At 53.3% G+C, this 18950-nt stretch overlaps 2 protein-coding genes across 2 annotated transcripts in view; both read left to right on the forward strand.

Annotated features, from left to right (window-relative positions):
* Positions 1–2832: 2832 nt before the first annotated feature.
* Positions 2833–8023, forward strand: TTC24 (tetratricopeptide repeat domain 24). The gene is made up of 9 exons (XM_045298354.1): positions 2833–3538; positions 3692–3895; positions 4393–4521; positions 4625–4737; positions 4997–5095; positions 5933–6012; positions 6138–6235; positions 6890–6986; positions 7415–8023. Exons 1-9 carry the CDS (start codon positions 2833–2835, stop codon positions 7494–7496), a joined length of 1608 nt encoding a protein of 535 aa, XP_045154289.1. The 3' UTR covers positions 7497–8023.
* Positions 8024–10897: 2874 nt separating this feature from the next.
* The window catches only part of NAXE (NAD(P)HX epimerase), a 10419-nt gene continuing 2366 nt past the window's right edge, over positions 10898–18950 (forward strand). The window contains exons 1-2 of the mRNA XM_004714711.2: positions 10898–10925; positions 11708–11781. Of these exons, the coding sequence (XP_004714768.2) occupies positions 10898–10925; positions 11708–11781 (102 nt within the window). The remainder of the gene's footprint in view (positions 10926–11707; positions 11782–18950) is intronic.

The raw sequence follows: 18950 nt of genomic DNA on the forward strand, positions 1-18950 counted from the left end.
CCACACTGACTCACGTGGCTTGCACCATCCCAGTGGATCTGGAGTTTGAAATAGAAACTGCACTGAATTACAGGAGAGAGAGAGAGAGAGTTAGTTCTCCTGGGGCAGAGTTATGAAGCCACATGCAAGACTCACCTGGCTGGAGTACTCCTGTGCTGGGCGCCGGGTTTGGCATCTCCCTGTTACTGTCACTGGCCTACTTTCCAGGGAGTCCGTCCATCCTGGCTCGGCCGCCCTCGTGTGTGCAGAGGAGAGCTGCTCTCCATGGATCCCAAAGTCCTGAGTTCCCAGAGGCAAAGCGCAGGCCTGGCTTCCTGGCATCTGACGGCGATCTTTGGCGTACCTGGGCTTGTAGATGCTTCTGCTTTCCCACCGTCGCCTAACTTCTTCTTCCCTTGTGTGATTTTCCTTTTTATAAGTGACCACAGGAGCCTTGGTAGCATTCTGGTTATGTGTGGGGCTTTGAACTGAAAGATCGGAGGTTTGAAATCACCAGCCGCTCCTGGGGAGAAAGAGAAGGCTTTCTACTCTCATCAAGAGTTATGAGTTACGGTCTCGGAAACCCACAGGGGCAGTTCCACCCTGACCCACAGGGACACTCCGAGTTGGCAGTGAGTTTGCATTTGACTTTTGCATAAGGAATTAGACTTCGGACCCACACTACTCTGATAGGACCCATTAACATAACACAAGCAAGCTCTCTTTACAAACTCATTCTGACTCATGGTAACTATGGGACAGGGTAGAACTGCCCCGGTGGGTTTCTGAGACTGTATCAAGCATATTTGTACATATGTTGCCATCATTATTTTCTAAAAATTTACTTTCTATTGAGCCCTTGGTATCAGCTCCTCTCCACCCCCACCCCACCCCGCTCTGACTAATTTTTAATCGGAGTAGAAAGCCTCTTCTTTCTCCCACGGGGCAGCTGGGGAATTCAAACTGCTAGCCTCTCGGTTTGCAGCCCATCTCATAACCAGCGACAAGAAGACTCCTTCTTACAGGTAAAGGGGTTAGGATTTCAGCATTCTTGGAGGGACGAATTTAATCCATTAACAGGAACCTAGAATCAGACTAACCCCAGGCACACCCACTCTCTAAACCTCCATCCCCTCCCTCTACGAAAGAGAGGGCGAGAGAGGGCAACCCGTAACAAATCCCATGATGACTTGCTTCATTCCCAGTTGTAAGGGTTTTGCGGGGTGAGTCTGCCCCCCACCCCCACCGTACCGGTCGGTGGGAGTCTGTGAGCCCGGAAGGGCAGTGGAACCTAGATGGCTCTGGGCCTAAGGACCATCCGGGTTCAGCACTCAGATAGGGCCCTTGAGTTGTCAATCAAAGAATTCCCTGGGAGTGGAGGGTGGTATCCTGTTGTCTGGCAACCCCAGGGCTCTGCGATATGAGCCAGGTGGTAACCCAAGCTGGAGGGACCATTCCAGACAGTCAGCTTCAAGGAAGACCGAAGGAGGTATGGCATCCGGCGCAGGGGCCCCAAGACCAGGGTGGTGTGTGTGTGTATGGCGGGGTGGGGGAGATTCCTTTCTGGGTCTGGGATCTTCCCCCCAAAGAAATGCAATGCCTCTGTCTACCCAACCGCTGAAAATAAGAGAAGAACATGGGAGAGGCTGAGCGCCCAGATGCCTGGTCTTTCCACACCCTTTCCTGACTCCTGGGAAGAGATTTCATTAAAAAGCGGTCGTCTTTCCCCGGGAGAGAAGGTGACTTTTATAGATGCTAATGAGACCAATGGATTTTCCTTTAAGAGGGGTCTGGATATCCCAGAGGGATGTGGTGGGGCTGGGGCCTGCTGCAGACTGGATGCTGAGAAGTTAGGGAGGGAGAGATTTCCCTGGAGACGGTAAACAGAGGGAGCGGGCCTCCTGCTCCCAGGGGAGGTGGCTACGTCCCATGGAGTCAATTCAACCCTGAGCGACCCATGACACAGCACTGCCCCGCCGCAGTTGTCCCCACGCGGACACCTTAATGGGAGCCGGCTATGCGGAGCTTTCCTTGCATGGAGCAGGGGCCGGGCTCCAGCCTCTGACCGCCTACCACCATGGCACCAGCAGGCGTCCTTGCCAATTCAATGGCTTATGGATTGCTGGGCTCCTGTGCCCAGTGGGCTCTGGGCACCCAGCAGGGATCCGCTTGAATAGTTGCCGATCTGAACGACAGATAGCACATGGTTGGATAAAGATGTGAGTGTGGGGGAGGACACAGGGTGACGGGGTGACAGAGGGCCTGTGAGGCAGTCACCATGGACTGAGGACCCACAAAGGAGCCCTGGTGGCCTAGTGGTTATACCTTGAGCTGCTAACTACATGGCTGGTCGTTCGAAACCACCAGCCGCTCCGAGGGGACAAAGGGGGTGGTGCTTTCTACTCCGGTCCCGAGTTGAAGCCTTGGAAACTCATGGGGGCAGTTCTACCCTGTTCTATAGGGTCGCTACCGTTCTATAGGGTTGCTATGAGTCGTCAGCTGACTCCATGGCCGTGAGTTTGGTTTGGGTTTGAGGACCTACGATGTGCCGACCATTTAAAGTGGCTCCGAATGCAGCGTGCCAGGCAAGCAGAAAAGTCAGCCACTCGACCCCAATGTGCTAAATGGCATGGAAGATTCGAGGGACTGGGGGGGCAGAGAAGGACCGGTGAGCTAGGGGAGAGGGGCTTTCACAGGCAGCCATGACGCTGGGTCTCACAGGAGGACTGAGTCAGGGCAGGACAGGCGAGAGAGGGCCGGCTGCCGCAGGGCAGAGGCAGAGCAGAACTGCCTACAAGGGATTCTGCTTTGCGGGAAGCCATACTGACCCCTCCGTCCCCCGTCATCAGCCGGATGTCTTCCTCCCCCCCTGAGGACATGCCCCAAGAGCCTGGGCCTGAGCGCTCAAGCTCCAACTCCGTGAAGAAGAGAAGAAAGGGGCTGCCGAAGGAGGCCAGCATCCGGGCCCTCACCAGGGCCGGGCACGGCGCCCTGCAGGCAGGCCGGAACCACGAGGCCTTGACCAACTTCCAGAAGGCCTTTCTCCTGGCCTCCGAGGCCCCGCACGCCCCGGCTGGCCCTGTTCTCCGGGCCTGCGCCTTCAACCTGGGAGCTGCCTACGTGGAGACTGGGGATCCGGCCAGAGGCCTGGAGCTGCTCTTGCGAGCCCACCCTGAAGAGAAGGCGCAGGGTGGGGGCCGTGGTGACCAGTGCTTCAACGTGGCTTTGGCCTACCAGGCCCTGGGCGACTTGCCTCAAGCTCTGGCCTGGTACCACAGAGCCCTGGGCCACTACCAACCACAGGGCGAGCAGGGAGAAGCCCAGGCAAAAATGGGAGCCTGCTACCAGGCTCTGGGGCAGCCCGAACTCGCAGCCCCCTGTCTGCAGGAGGCCAGTTGGGCTTATGTCCAGGCAGGGCGGCCTCAGGCGGCAGCCCTGGCACTGGGGGCCGCAGCACGGTGCATGCTGGAGGGCGGGCAGCATGGCGTGGGTGAGGTCCTGCAGGTACTGCAGGACAGCTGGAAGCTTGCCGAGAGGAGCACCGAGCGGGAGTTTCTGGGTGAGGCCTTTGGGCAGGGGGTGTGGGGTGTGGGGAGATGCAGAGTCGGGTGATGCTCTGCTCTGAGGGCTCGGGGAAGGGGGAGCCTGGGGGGAGGGGGGCAGGAATGGCAACAGTCCAGCCTGGATGTCCAACCCTGGCCATGCTCCCTAGGGCAACTCTATAATGACCTTGGCCTGGGCTACTCCCAGCTCCGCTTGTTCCCACTGGCCGTGGAGGCCTTCCTGCAAGCCCTGCCCCTGTGCCGGGGGCCGAGGGAGGAAGCCACGGTGCTGAGAAACCTTGGGATGGCCCACAATGCCCTCGCCAACTACCAGGAGGCTCTGGAGTACCACCAGAAGGCGGCCGACCTGCATGGTGGGTGCCAGGGCCTTAGGGATGGCTGAGGATGGGGTGGGCTGGCCGTTGGGGTCCGGATCAGGGCCTGGGCGCTCAGAAGCAGGGGCCGGGCCTGGGGAGCAGGAGAAGGGAAGGCCAGGTCTGGCAGGGGTTGTGGACAGTGAGGCCGGGGTGTGGGGAGGCACCCACAGTCGGACTGGGAGAGGAGGCTCCAAGTGGCGTTTCTGCCCCTGCTCTGACTGTGACATCCAGGGATCTAAATGGGCCCATTCATACCAGCCTTGCCCTCCTCACCGGGGTGCTGTATGGCCTGAACAAGCCAGGGTGAGGGATGGGAGAGGGGAGGGGCAGGGCCAAGCCAAAAACAAAGGCCCAAGAGGAGGCCAGGTTCAAGAGTTTAGGGCTTGCTGGGGCTAGGCACCACGCCCCTGGGAGCCCTCACTTGGCTGCTGGGGGGCAGGCTCAGGTGGCCCGGCACCAAGGTCCCCTCTTTGGATGGGAGGGCTCTGTCTCAGGCTCCCAGGGGCAGCGGTGGGAACAGGGCCGGAGCTTTGGCAGCCTGGCATTTGCACTGAGCCAGCTGGGGGACCACAAGGCCGCCAGAGACAACTACCTTCATGCCCTGCAGGCCGCCAGGGATACCGGTGAGGGGAGGGGCTGGAAGGGAGGCTGGAAGGGGCGTCTGAGTGGGAGGACCTCTGGAGGGGCGGGTCAAAGGAAGGACCCCTGACGTTCTCCCTCCCCCAGGGGATGTCAAGGGGCAGTGGCAAGCTTGTGAGGGTCTGGGGGCTGCTGCGGCCAGACTGGGGCAATATGACCAGGCCTTGACACACTATAAGGAAGCGCTGGCTCAGTGCCAGGTGAGACCACCTCCCTCCAGGCCTGCCTCCTCCAGCAGGAGGGCACTCATGGCCTGCCCATTCATTAGCTCATCTAGGGACACGGTCCTGTCTGTAATTCAGGACCCCTGGGAAGGGCAAAGGGAGGGAATAGAAGCCCATGGAGACCAGACCCTCTTTCCTCCTCCCTCTCTGCCCTCTCCCCAGTCCCCAGAGGACCACCCCCCACCCCCCAAGCCCAGGGCTTCCCCATGACCCTGTTTATCCTCCCTCCCCGCAGAAGGAGCCGGCTTCTGTGAGACAGCGCCTGGTGGCCAAGCTGGCGGATGCGATGAGGACCCACTTGGCCCAGGGCGGCCTGGCGCAGACTCACAGCCCGGTGAGGTGACACCGTGGTTACCCAGAGAAGATGGGGAGGGGTCGGCAGAGCGGAAGTCCTGTTTGGGGTCTGTCACTTTCCTGGGGAGTAGTGAGGCGGGCGGGGGGAGCACGGCACGTGGTCCACACTAGGGCTGTGCGAGGACTTTGGCCGTGTAGTAACCAGCCCCCAGGGTGAAGGCTCCCGAGCCCTTGGCTGCAGTTCCCGAAGAGGCCACACGATGGCATTGGTGCTCCAGGGAAGTCCCTCTCTCCAGTCAGGGAAGGGCTCTACACCTGCCCATCCCTTCCTCGCACTGCGAGACACCCCTGGGAAGCCTTCCTCCGCCCACGCAGGAGCTGAAACTAGTGTTTCTTATTGGGTTTGCCCTCCCTCATTGTAAGGACTAGGACACTGTACTCTTTCCTGCCAGCAGGTTTAGTTTAGGCCCGTTCGTACAGGCAGAGGATTGGGTTGGGGGCCAGAGGCTTGGGGGGCCCATGCGAGGTCTGCCACCAATTTCCGGGACCTCGAGGTCCCAGGCAGGATGGGGTGGGGTCAGGCCCTGGCAGATCTGATCGCCCTGAGCTCACATGCTCAGTTGAGTATTATTAGTGTGTGTGTGTGGGGGGGGCACGGGGTGGCCCCCGTGAGCCGTGTGTGTGTGTGTGTGGGGGGGGGGGGGGGGCGGTCTTAATGGATCAGAGGGTCTCACAGTGGTGTTGTCCTTCTCAATGGCACACTCTGGGTCCTGTTTGTGCATGTCACTCTCTAAAGTCATAGCTTCTCTCTGCCCCCGTCCCCGCCCCGACAACAGCTTTCTCCAATCAAGGCCTTTTACTCTCCTTTTATCCCCAGCCCCTGGCTTCAGGGAGGCCCTTCCCAGCAGCAGGGCCCTCAGCCACTGTGCAGTGGGGGACTGCGGATGGCCATCGCAGGTGAAGGGGAGGGAGGTGGGCTTCTGGGATGGGGGTGGCCTTTGGAGGGGGTGGGGGCACAGTAGACAGGCCTTGAGGTCAGGGAACCAGGCCCCAGGAGGTGCCTCTCTGCCCTGACCCCGCAGCTCTGCCAGTGGGTGGGAAGGCGAAAGGTCTGAGAATGACTTGGAAGAGGATGGGTCGCCGACGGTTCCTGCCATGTCTCGGTCTGGGAGGCTGGAGCGTGAGTGCAGAAGATGCCAATGTCTGCACCAGCTGTGCCCCTTTCCCAGCATGGGAGCATTCCCTCCACCCTCCTCACCCTCAGCCCCCTCCTCCCTTTTCCTCAATGCCCAGCCCACCTGCTTCTTCCTCCACCCCACTCCCATCCCCCCCGGTCTGCACTGAAGTCTAGTGCACCCTTGAATCCACCCTGCCTGGCCCCCCTTCCCTCTCCAGCATCCCAGCCTTCCCTCGATTTCTGTCTGTCTCCAAGGTCCTAGCCCATTTCCCCCATCCCTCTCTGGAATCCCTGCTGCCTGCCTACGACCCGGACCTTTCTCTAACTCCAGAACCTTGCACCCCAGCCAAGGTGCACAACCAGGGTTCGCAGAAAGCCCACTGCTGAGGGGGCAGTGCCAGGTGGGGCCCTTTCCTTGCCCTAACTATTTAGTAGTCTCTGTCCCAGTCTTTCAACGTCAGGAGCAGAATTCCTGCTGGCCACTTGTGGAATTGCCTTGAATCCACGGATGTCTTCTTCAGGAAACCATCCTGCCAGCTTGCCTCTTGTCAGCTCATGTTTGGCCGGCCCCCAGCATGTGTAGGGAACAGTGACCCAAACATCCTCCTGTCCCCTGTCCGCCAGGAGGGCTCTGATGACCGCATCTGTCATGCCCAGGTCCAGGACCCAGGAGACAGCTCTCATTTGAAGGCGCAGGCTCCTCCAGAGCGAAGCTCCCCGGCATCGTGGTACCCAGTGGCCCTCAAGCCCATAGGTGGGTCCCTGAGGGAAGGAAGGGACCTTGGAGAAGGGACAAAGGACCGAGACGAGGCTGTGGCATGGGATGGTGTTGGTGGTCCCATTGGCAAGGTTGGGGAAGCTGTGATCTGATGTTTGGGGAGCCAGGACTCTGGACCTCTTTGTCTTTGTCCGTTAGCAATAAGAGCAACCCCCACCCAGCTCGGGAGCCCCAGGATCTCCCCTGCTTCCTGCGAGGCCTGACTGTGTGCCTCCGAGAGGGCCCTGCAGCATGGGGGGTTGGGGGGTGGTGAAGCTGAAGCCTGCGCCCTCCTGTCCTGGAGCCCACCAGCAGAGGTGAAGGCCTGAGTGAGCCCCAGGAAGCTGGAGCCAGAGCAGGCTGCCTCCGGCCTGTTCTTATCCTCTAGCCACTAGCACCGACGGGCCCCTCCCTCCCTCCTGCAGTTCATCCAAATGGTCCAGAGAAGCCGGCATCCGGCATCCACAGAGGAGACCCACGGAGTCTGGCTTCTGCACCATCACGTGACAAGGCTCTGCTCACCACGGCTCTGGCCTCTGTAGTCCCTCCTGATACACAAGTGAAGAGACCTCTCCAATTGTGCAGGTCCTTAAACCCTGTGTGGGCGTGCGCCACGCGAGGTCAATGGCTGGGCTCCTGAGCAGGTGGGGAAGGGCGTCTGTATGCTCCCCACTGGGATTTTCTGGACTCCATCAGCAATCGGAAAAATGACAATAGCTCCTGGATTCCCCTTTTCTTTTTGCATCCAACCTCGTGATTGCGAAGGTCCTTGTCAATCTCTAAGAAACTGTGCCTTTTGGGGGGTCCCATGGCTTTGCAATCACTGACTCTCTTTAGACGTCCATGTTCTCCTGTGCAGTGGGCAGAAGAATATCATGGGGGAGGCAGTCATTATACCTGTCATCTGTGCAGTCTTCCTCCTCTGTGAAGCCCCCCGGCATACTGCTGGAGTCAGGTTTATAGCCTGTAGAGCAGTGGTTCTTGACCTTCCTAACGCTGCAACCCTGTAATACAGTTCTTCATGTTGTGGTGACCACCCCCACCATCAAATTATTTGCGTTGCTATTGCATAACTGTAATTTTGCTACTGTTATGAATCGTCATGTACATTGTAATGTGTTTTCCGATGGTCTTGGGCGACCCCTGTGAAAGGATTAGGCGACCCCCAAAAGGGGTCTGGACCCACCAGTTGAGAACCGCTGCTGTGGAGCAACTGCTGCCAGCAGCAGCTGTGACAGCCCTAGGTAGCCTTACTGCGCAGTTACCACGTGCCACGCAGGATCCTCACTGTCCACAGGCGGTTTCTCCTGTAATCCCTACCGCGTGGCTAACGAGGCAAGTGTACCCTCCCGCCCTGTCACTGAAGAGGAAAAGAAGACACACAGCCTCTATCCCTGAGTTAGTTAATTGTGCCAGCCTGGCCAATAATCACATGTGGGGCTAATTGAAAGGCGGAGGGATAAATGGGTGGTGAGCCTCGCCTTTCTAGTTCTCGGGTCTCTTGCTTTGTGATGGTCAGACCAGGGTGCAGCTGCCTTAGCAGCTCCCTGCTTCAGCTTGCAAGATTGACTTCCTGCAAGACATCCCCAAGGAGAAGCCGCATGGACCTATCCCGATGCAGCCCTGGGTGCTGGAGCAGCCGTGTGGAGACCCCTGCTAGTGCCGAGATGCTTATTCGTTCACTGACTCGGCTTTCCTCCTGCAGTCGGCATCATTGCCTCTGTTTTGTGAGGTGGAGGACTTTGTGGACTGGTGTTGGGTTAATGGGTTAATGTTGGACTTGTGGGCTTGGGCAGCATTGGGTTGGGATGTTTTCATGATGCACACTTTCTTTACATAAAACTTTCTTATACATGAGTTGCTGTGGATTTGTTTCTCTAAAGTACCTAGACTAATACACTCCCCTTTGATATTGGTCTGCGTGGCTGAAAAAGGAGGCAAAGTAAAACGGAAGTGGACGTGGAGTCGCGGGTGACTTACAAGTTCATGTCAAACATGGTGGTGGGAGCTGGTGTTTGATCTTACAGGCTGGTTCTCCCAGGCCACCCAGCTAGTCAATGGAGAAGGCAGGGCTCTCCTCTTGGCATGGCGTGCCTTCTAGAATGCTGCTCCCCTCCTCTCTCCCAGCTCAGTCACTGCTGACAAAGAGCCGGTTCCTTTGGAAACCAAGTGTGTTTATGCCCGTTTCCACGTGCTTGCAGGCTGCGGTTTCATTAAATAGTCTGTACGTTGGGAGTGAAGAGTGTGAAAACAAGCCCCCGTTTCTGAGTGTTAAGATTGGATGAAGGTGAGTCACTTCAAAAACACTGCTCTTGAGTTAGAGATGAGCCAGCAGGTAGTGACAGACTGGGGACAGTCATGCACGTCTAGGTGAACTCTGCACTCAGTCTGCTCCCAGTGGCACTGCAGGTTACAGGTGATGCTTCAAGGAAGAAGATGGAGACCACCCTTCCTCAAAGAAAAGGCTCTGGCCCCGCTCTGGCCGATAGCAGACGTGTGTATTTTTTGTTTTTTGTGGAAATAAGTCACCCATGTCCCATCACATGAGAGGCTCCAACTGTACTATGAGAAAAAAATTGGCAGCTCATTAAAACCTTTCGCTATGCAGATACAGACCCTTGTTTGCTGAAAGTGAGGCAGATCAAAGGCTGCAGCTCGATGGAAAGATAACCCAGATCCTCCCAACTGGACCGACAGACAGCGTGGTGATCAGTAGAGAGGAGATTGAGGTGGTCAAGGGCTGCATTTGACTTGGATCCACAACCGAAACTCACGGGAGCATCAGTCAGAAATCAGACAGTGTGTTATAACTGGGCACGCAGGTGGCACAGGACCTTTTTAAAGTATGTGGAGCAGAAATGCGGCTTTGAGGACTGAGGTGTACCTGACCCAAACGATTCTCCATGGTCTCTCGTGCCTGTGAAAACCAGACAGTGAGTCAGGAAGATCAGAGAGGAGTTTTGCCTTTGAATTATAGTGCTGGCGAAGAATATGGAATACTGTGGATGGCCGGAAGAGCAGCAAACCTGTCTTGGAAGAATGCAGCCAGAATGCTCCTTACAAGGACCTTCTCAAAGGGTCCCTTGCAGAATAGTCAGTAGTGTAGCTGGATACTGTCTAGTCCCGGAGGCTGACCTCTGCCTGGTCTGTTAGTCCTTGGCACTAATTGGCCCCATGCAACTTTGATTGTCTTTACTCTGTTTTTGCGCCAGGTGGAAGACCAATAATTGCTCCTTAGGTGTGTCACTGTTTTATAGCTACATCCTAGCAGAACAAAGCGTTACATTTCAACCTAATTGTGGGGTACCAGCCCCCACAATCGAACGGGTCCAAGGGGCGGTTGTGTCATTGAGGGGTAAAATTAAAGCGACATCAGACAAGATAAAGCGTGCAAGCGCTCACCCCTGGGACGGCCGGGATCTCAGCAGCCAGGTCTGCGCAGAGAACGTGAATATATTTCCAGTCACAGCTTATACACATGTAGGGGACATGCCAACCCCCTGATCACATCATAATGGGAAGGGGTTGTACAATAGGCCTATGTGCCACAGGAGGAGGGGGAGCTAGGTGTGTACACGTAGTAGGGAGGAGAGGTACTAGGGGTACATGTGACAAGATGGGCGGACACTAGATGCAAGATGGCAGCCTAACCTTGATCCTCCTTGAGTTGGCTTGACTTGTCTCGGCTCTCCTTCAGGGGAGCAATCCACTATCCTTATCAGCAGGGAGTGACCCCCTCTCTGGTGGGACAGACAATAGGGTCTGACTGTTCTAGATGGCTGATATCCCAGGGAGATAACCTCTAAGCAGTTGACCTCCAAGTGTGTAGTCAATGACCATGTGTCCTAGGTTTGGCATATATTATGCGGGGACAACCTGGGGAAAATCCTATCTGCATCCCACACCTAATGGCACCTGCCATAACCGACTTTACAGGTAAGCGCTCTCCCAAAACAAGCATGTAAAGGTCATAGCTGGACCACAGGGGACACCCACTGGACACGATGACCTCTTATGACCAAGGAGACTTTCAAAGGAGTGAGTTCAGTCCGAGGCCTGAAGGGCGTTTCTGGCCATAGCAGGGAGGTTAGCCTTTCTCAGTGAATTACCCAGAATGCACTGAGCGCATGTGGCATAAAAACAAGACCTGTAGTCCACCTCTATGGCAGTGGGCTTAGTTTCGATTTACTCCACTTACCTGTATTCTTCCCGGAGCCTGGTGGTGTAGTGGTGACACAGGGTGCTATTAACCACAAGGTCAGCAGTTCAAAACCACCAGCTGCTCCACAGGAGAAAGAACGGGCTTTCTGCTCCCATAGAAAGGTACCGCCTGGGAAACCCACAGAGATCGTTCTACTCCGCCCCATGGGGTCACTATTAGTGAGTTTGTCTGTCTGGGTTGTATCTTTACTCTTGGCGCCTTAAGGGTAACTAGCTTGTGATTCCTAAGTTCTTTTTATGTAACAGTGCACTCTTTACCCCAGAGCCAGGGCCCTGGTGGGGCAGTGGTTAAAGTGCTCAGCGGCACTCTGGTCGGTGCAAGCTCACCAGCCACGCTGAGGGGGAAGATGTGGCAGTTGGCTTCAGTGGAGATTGACAGCCTTGTCAGCCTTCGGGGCCAGCCCCACGCTTTCCTGGGGGGTCACTAAGAGTTGGGTGTGTGCTCTGTAGCGAAGGGTTTGGTTTGGGGCATTGCCCTGGCTGTCGTCCTACTAAAGGTTGCCTGGACAGCCAGCAGGAGGAGTCACTCACGGAGGAGGACATCATGTTGGGGAAGTGCGAGCCTCATACGGTGAGCAGGGTCCTTAGTGAGACGATCGGTTTAGACACAGAACAAAACAAAAACAACAAACTTCCCTGCCAACCAGTTGATTCCAACTCCTAGCAACCCTATAGGACACAGTAGAATGGCCTCGGTGGGTTGCCAAGGCTGCAAATAGCTACCACTAGTGGAAACACTCGGCATTCTCCCTCGGAGAGACCGGTGGTTTCAAACTGTGACTGCCGCTGGACTCCTGGGGAGCAGCAAGGATGGGCTTGAGTTTACCTGTGAGGCCAGGTGATGGTTTGTTCTCTTGTACATGGGTGGGCCGTGAAGTGGAGTCAATCCCATGGTCGCTATCTGTGTTAGACAGGGTTCTCTAGAGAGATAAAACCAAATTCCTGATAATTTAATATATTTATTTATAAAGATAATTAGATAGATAATGAGAAATGAACTGTTAAATCATATACAGACAAATATATAATACAAGAAATAAACAGTTAAGAAAGCACTACAAATGGCTCAGTGCAACTCACGTCCGTGAGAGAAAGTTGAGAGACTAGCAGTCCTTCTAGTCTAGTCTAATGCCAGAGCTTCCTCTATTTGTAGAGAGAGCTAAGCTATGTCAGCACAGCAGCCAATCACAAGGCAGGTCACCAACCGCCAGTCCCCAGCTCCAGAGATGTCTTAAAGGGACCTCAACTTACAGTGACAGTCCACAGGCTAGTGTCCCACAGGTAGTGTAGCCTTTAAATTGAGGCACAGAACAAGCAAGGCAGCTGCACACTGGTCCGATGATCACAGAGCGAGAGACAAGAAAGGCGAGACTCACCAAGCCATTTATCTCTCTGCCCTTCAGTTAATCCCACTTGTGTTTATCAGCCAGGCTGGCACAATAAACGATCTCACTATCTATCTAAATAACCTGCTGAAGCCTGCTAGATCCCAGACCCCGGATGTCAGCTCCCACCCCGTGGATGTCAGGGGATGCTCTTCCTGGGATTTTCAGTACCCAAACCACATGGATCACTAGATCTTTCTTTCCTGGTGCAAGTGGGTCTATAAGAACCACACTCTTTGGCTGGTGGCTGAGCTCCAGCCCTTGTGCTACCCAGGCACCTATCTTAATGCGGTGTGGGTGTGGGTGAGAAGGTACGGTTGTTAGGTGTAGGGGGAAGTCAGATACTTGCTGCCAGACTGCTGTCTCATCCCACAGCAGGGCTGGGCCTGCTCCCTGCTGCTGGAGACAATAGACTACCTCTCTCTGGAGCCTAAGGCCATTAGCTTGGTTCCTGTAGGAGGGGTTTGCACCCTACTGATAATGTTCCTATGGAGACCCAGAGACCACCCTCTCATTGCTGTGTAGCCTATAGTGTAACCCCTCCCTGTGATGTATGTCTCTACCTGTAATTAGTGGGCTGGCTTGCCCCCAAAAGGTATATAGGCATGGGCCAGCAATATAGGCTCGGACTTCTCTCTCGGACTCTGACCTCCCTGACTCTTCCCGCTCTCCCTTGTTCCCTTTCCCTCCTTCCCTTCCCCCTCTCTCCACTTGGACCACCAAGCTGGGCTGAGGTGAGCAATGTTGCTATGTATCATGCCTGACTGTATTATTGTATTAGCTCTCATGCTCTCGATGACTTTAACATAATGCTTATAGATCTCAATCGTACAATTGTGCATTACTGAACCCAGAAGTAGTATTACTGAACTCGTAGGAGTAGCAGCGGGTGAGGGCCGGTCCCCTCCCCTCCCTCTGCGTCATTATTTTTTAATTTAATACTACAGTTAGGGTTCTGCACTGGTTTACCTTGGGTCTTGCTTCGCAACGCTGAGAGAATTGACGTGGCAGAAGCACGTTTGTGATCCAAGTGACTTTTATGAGGGAAAAAAAGTTTCGGGTATTCACAGGAAATCCCAAAAGAGCACCCTAAGAGAGAAGGGCCCCAAGGTCCAGGCGGTACGCCTGCCCTCTGACCTGCAAGCAGCACCCGAACACGAGAGGGGTCAGGAGTACAAGAGAGGAGTAGAAGTGGCCTGCCCATGGCTGCTTCTACCTCCTCCGGCTGGGGAGGTGTGGTTGGAGGTATTGGCTGACCTCACGGGCTGAGTTTAGGCCAGGGGTCCTCAAACTTTTTAAACAGGGGGCCAGTTCACTGTCCCTCAGACCGTTGGAGGGCTGGACTATAGTTAAAAAAAAACAAACTATGAACAAATTCCTATGCACACTGCACATATCTTATTTTGAAGTAAAAAAACAAAACGGGAACAAATACAATATTAAAAATGAAGAACAAGTAAAGTTAAATCAGTAAACTTACCAGTATTTCAATGGGAACTATGGGCCTGCTTTTTGCTAATGAGATGGGCAATGTCCGGTTCCATATTTGTCACTGCTAGTCATAACAAGGGATGCAAGTGTGCATGTTAGTCTAGATCTGGTTGGAGATTTCAGATGTTTCTTCTGGAAAAAGTCTGTTCGCAGACATACGTGCTGCCAAAGATGGTTGCCGTTGTGAGGGCACGGTTCCTGAGATGAGGCTGTGTCTCCGAGGGGAGAGAGGCAGAGGAATCAGGAAGGCTGCGTGACTTGGATGCGTCTTTCAGAGAGTCACGATCTGCAGTCAGCCAGTTAGTTCCTTTTGGTGAATTGTATCCACATTTTCCATGTCAGTAGAAAATGGGTTACGGAAAAGCTATATGTGCTGTACGTGGAGATGAAGCTCTTTACATCTAAATTGGAACTCCTTTTACAACTTTTCCAGTGAACCCACACATGTTTTGTTTGGGAATGCAACCAATGGTTTTTCCTGCTAACAGATTTTCAGTTGTCGGGAGATGGCAGAAACTTTCCTCCTTCACTTGTTTGATGAGGAGGCCTAATTGTACTTCAAATGCTTTCACGTGTGATTGCACACCACAGATGAGCTTCCCCTTTCCTTGAAGCTGCACGTTGAAACTGTTGAGTAGCTCTGTTACACACCGAGACTGAGAGGAGGAGTCAGAGACAGAGAGAAGGAGGGGAGTCAGAGGGTGCCGTGCACATTCCACACATGCGCATTGTGGGCTCAGGATGAGTCGGCTGCCAAGCAGGACAGGCAGCGGTGGCAAAAACACCTGGCTGGCCGGCCCGATAAATGTCCTTGGTCCCTATGCTGGCTCCCTAACATAGTGTGTTATCCTAGTGTGTTAGTCTGGGTACTTTAGAGAAACAAATCCACAGAAACTCACATATAAGAATTTTATATAAAGGTTAAGTGCACATCAAGAAAACATCCCGTATGAGCCCCTAATAAAATGATTTTAAAAAAAAAAGAAGAAGAAAGAAAACATCCCAACCCAGTGCTGCCCAAGCCCACAAGTCCAACATGAACCCATATGTCCGACACCAATTCATAAAGCCCTCCTCCATCTCACAAAACAGAGGCAATGACAGCCGACTGCAGGAGGAAAGCCGAGTCAGTGAATGTGCAAGCATCTCAGTGCTGGCAGGGTCTCCACACGGCTGCTCCAGCACCCAGGGCTGCATCGGGATAGGTCCACGTGGCTTCTCCTCGGGGATGTCTTTCAGGAAGTGAGTCTTGCCAGCTGAAGCAGGGAACTGGCTAAGGCAGCTGCACCCTGGTGTGACCATCACAAAGCAAGAGACCTGAGAACTCGAAAGGCGAGGCTCACCGAGTCATTTATCCCTCCGCCCTTCAATTATCCCCACGTGTTTATCAGCCAGGTTGGCACAATAAACTAACTAACTCACCAATAAACAGATAGAGGAAGGTAATATAATGCAGGGGGCTGTCGGGTCCCGTTGCGCTAATGCCAAGTGGGATCCTAAGTTAATAAGATGCTTGCTGTGAGGTGCTGTCCAGTCGGCTCTGGCCCATAGCGACCCTGTGTGCCACCGAAGGAAACACCACCCGGCCCTCGCCAGCCTCACAGTCAACACGTTGGAGCCCAGGGTTGTGGCCACTGTTTCCATCCGTCTCATAGAGCGCCTTCCTCTTTCTTGCTGCCCCTCTACTTCACCAAGCAGGATGTCCTCCCCACCGTCTGGTCCCTCCTGACAACATGTCCAAAGGCCGAGAGATGAAGTGTCCCCATCTCGCCTCTAAGGCGCATGTGCTTCTTCCAAGACAGACGGGTTTGTTCTTTTGGCCAGCCACAGTACTTTCAATATTCCTTGCCAGCACCATAATTCAAAATGCCTAGTGCTGTAAATAAGAACAATAGAAAAAAAAGAACAATAGATTGATTTGCTGAGCCCTATAGGGCAGGCAAGGGGCCCTGTTGGCACAGTTGTTAAAGCGCTCGGCTGTGAATCAGAAGGTTGGGAGTTTGTAACCACTGGCTCTCTGGGTAGGAAAGAGATGTGGCAAATGGATGCTGGCAAGCTCCTTCCTGGAAGATTGGCAATCTTGAAAACCATCGGGGGCGGTTGTACCCTGTCCTGCTGGCTTGCTAGGAGTCAGAATTGACTCACTGTCAGTGGCTTTGGTTTGGGAGGTGCCAGGCCCTGTGCCCGCTGCTTTATAGCTACATCATCTATGAGCTCTGTACTGGCATCCCCATTCTAAAGACCAGGAAACACACCAAGTGTCCAAGTTCACTTGGCTAGTAAGTGATGGGGAAGGAACCCAGGTGTTTTAAAAGCCAAAACAAAACAGTTTTAGTGACATAACTCAAGAGTGTAAACATTTTTAAAAGTTGTGTAGTTAGCACTGCAATAAATTTTTTGACATTTCTTGTACTCATTATTAGAGCTCATCATTCCCCCGCAAACTCCCCTGCCATACCCTAAGAAACCATTAATGTACTTACTGTCTCTATAGATTTACCAATCCTGGATTGCATATACAAAAAATACACAAAACAAGCCCAACAACAATAACAAAACAGGAAACTGTGAAAATAAAATGTAAAAGAATGGCAGAAGATAATAAAAACTAGAAAAAATTTAAAAATAGTCAAAAAGAACAAATGAAAAGCTGTTAAATTTTAACCCAATTACATCAACATTAGTCTACTTTCCAATGCACTGTCAGATCGCAAGGGCTATTCACATCCCCGGTCAGTGGCCAGAGGGGATTCGCTGAGGGTTTCATCCACAAGGGGACCCGTGGGAAACAGAACCGGGAAGAGAGTGTGTGCAGACAAACTCTCTACCCTCATATGTTAAGGAGTCTGGGAGGCCAGGTTACCCGTGGAGTGGAGTGAGACCTTCACATTGGTAGGTCGGAGATGTATTCCCGCCACATTCTCCTAAGTAAGAGCTATTCCCCACAATGTCCCCATAACAATGCCAATCTTAAGGCGCTCTTTGCAGGCACATGTTGCTTACTATACTCTTGAAGGTCAACTGCTTGAAGGCAGACTGCCATCAAGAGCAATCACATCCTATTGTCTGCCCCACCCTAAGTAGGGCCCCCTCCTTTCTGATAAGGATCATAGACTGCCCCCCTGGAGAAGAGCTCTGAGACACCCAAACCGACTCTCAGAGGCCACCAAGGTTAGGCTGCCTTCTTAACTCTAGAGCCCACCCATCTTGTTAGCGTGCACCTTCCTGTCACATGTATGCCTCTAGCTCCTCCCCCTCCTCTTTCACGTATGCCCCTAACACAACCCCTTCTTGTTATGTATGTGCTTACCGTGGCTTGCATGCCCAAGATGACATAAGTTGATGTAAGAATACAATCTTTAAAAAAAAAAAAAAAAGAATACATTCTTTCTCTCTGCTCGGACCTAGTTCCTGATGCCATGGCAGAGCTGAGCACCCTAAAACTTTTGTCTGTCTCTTAATTTCTTCCCTTAAATTACACAATCATCCCTTGGGACCCATCCGGATGTGGGGCTGGATCCCACAGGGACCCTGAAAATAGATTTTGGGTTTTCACTGTCACCTACAGCCTTCTGCAAACCAGGCTCTCAGAATGTGAGCTCTAAAACTATTCCCTCCTCTAGTCTTGGATTGTATTATTTACAATCCTTTCACACAGGCTGGTGTGCTTCTTCCATGTGGACTTAGCTGATACCTCAGTAAGATCATTGGTTGCCTTAGGACAAGCCTTTAAGACCCCCAGACACTCTGACAGCAGGGCACCATTTGTAGTTTCTTCACCACACTTTGCTGTAGCACCCGTACCTTCAGTGATCTCCTCATGAGGGTGACGGGTATCGAATAGGGCCATGTCAGAGGAACCATTTGTTTCCAGGTTAGGGCTATGATTAAGTGAGAGCTCAAAATCCATTCATATATCTATGGTTTATAAATATGTCCCTGGTCCACTATAGAGACATCTTTTTATTAGGGAACATTATAAATCATCCCCATGGGGCATATGTTAATTCTATTGACAGCATCATCAATTTTGCCAGTTCTACATACTTTCAAATACTATTTAGAAAAGTACACATATATCGAACAGATTTTTAGACTACACTAATTTTAAACTAAATTTTAGACTGAAACACATAGAATCTGAGCTCTTACATATGTCATGAACAGCTCCTAAGAAAGCTATCTTGAAAATGCTGAAGTGTAAGGATGTCAGTGGAGGACTAAGGTGTGCCTGGCCCGAGACATGGTATTGTCAGTCACCTCACAGGCAAGTAAACGTTGGACAAGGAATAATGGACTCATTCGAATTACGGTGTAGGCAAAGACTGCTGAAAACACCATGGACTGCAAGAACAAATACATGTCTCGGAGGAAGCACAGCAGAATGCTCCTTTCAGGCAAGGATGGTGAGACTTCCTCCCACCTACTTTGGACATGTGATCAGGAGAGACCAGTGCCTGGAGAAGGACATTATTGCATGGAGAAGTCGCGGGACAGCAAAAGAGAGGAAGACCCCGGACAAGGTGGACTGGCGGGCAGCTGCAACAATGGGCTAGACGTTAAGTACAGGAGGGTGCAGGGCCAGGCCAGGTTTCATTCTAACGTACTAGGGTCACTGCGTCCGAATCAACAAGAAAACAATAACATGCAGGATGCTTAGCTCAAAGAATGGCTGGAAGCAAAGCAAACTCTGTCGTTCCACCTGGACATGTAAGGCACTGGGGGACTGGTAGATGCAGGCTTTATGGGAAGGTGCGCGGAAGGCTAAGGCACGTTGACCAAGGGCACCCTGGCCGCCCGCCTCACGGTCGCTCCCGGAGACGCGGCGTACCGGCCCCGCCCCCGGGACGTACGCAGACCCCGC

Source organism: Echinops telfairi, unplaced genomic scaffold (assembly GCF_000313985.2).
Source record: "Echinops telfairi isolate 266 unplaced genomic scaffold, ASM31398v2 ScPeMD7_7425;HRSCAF=8463, whole genome shotgun sequence".
NCBI lineage: Eukaryota > Metazoa > Chordata > Mammalia > Afrosoricida > Tenrecidae > Echinops > Echinops telfairi.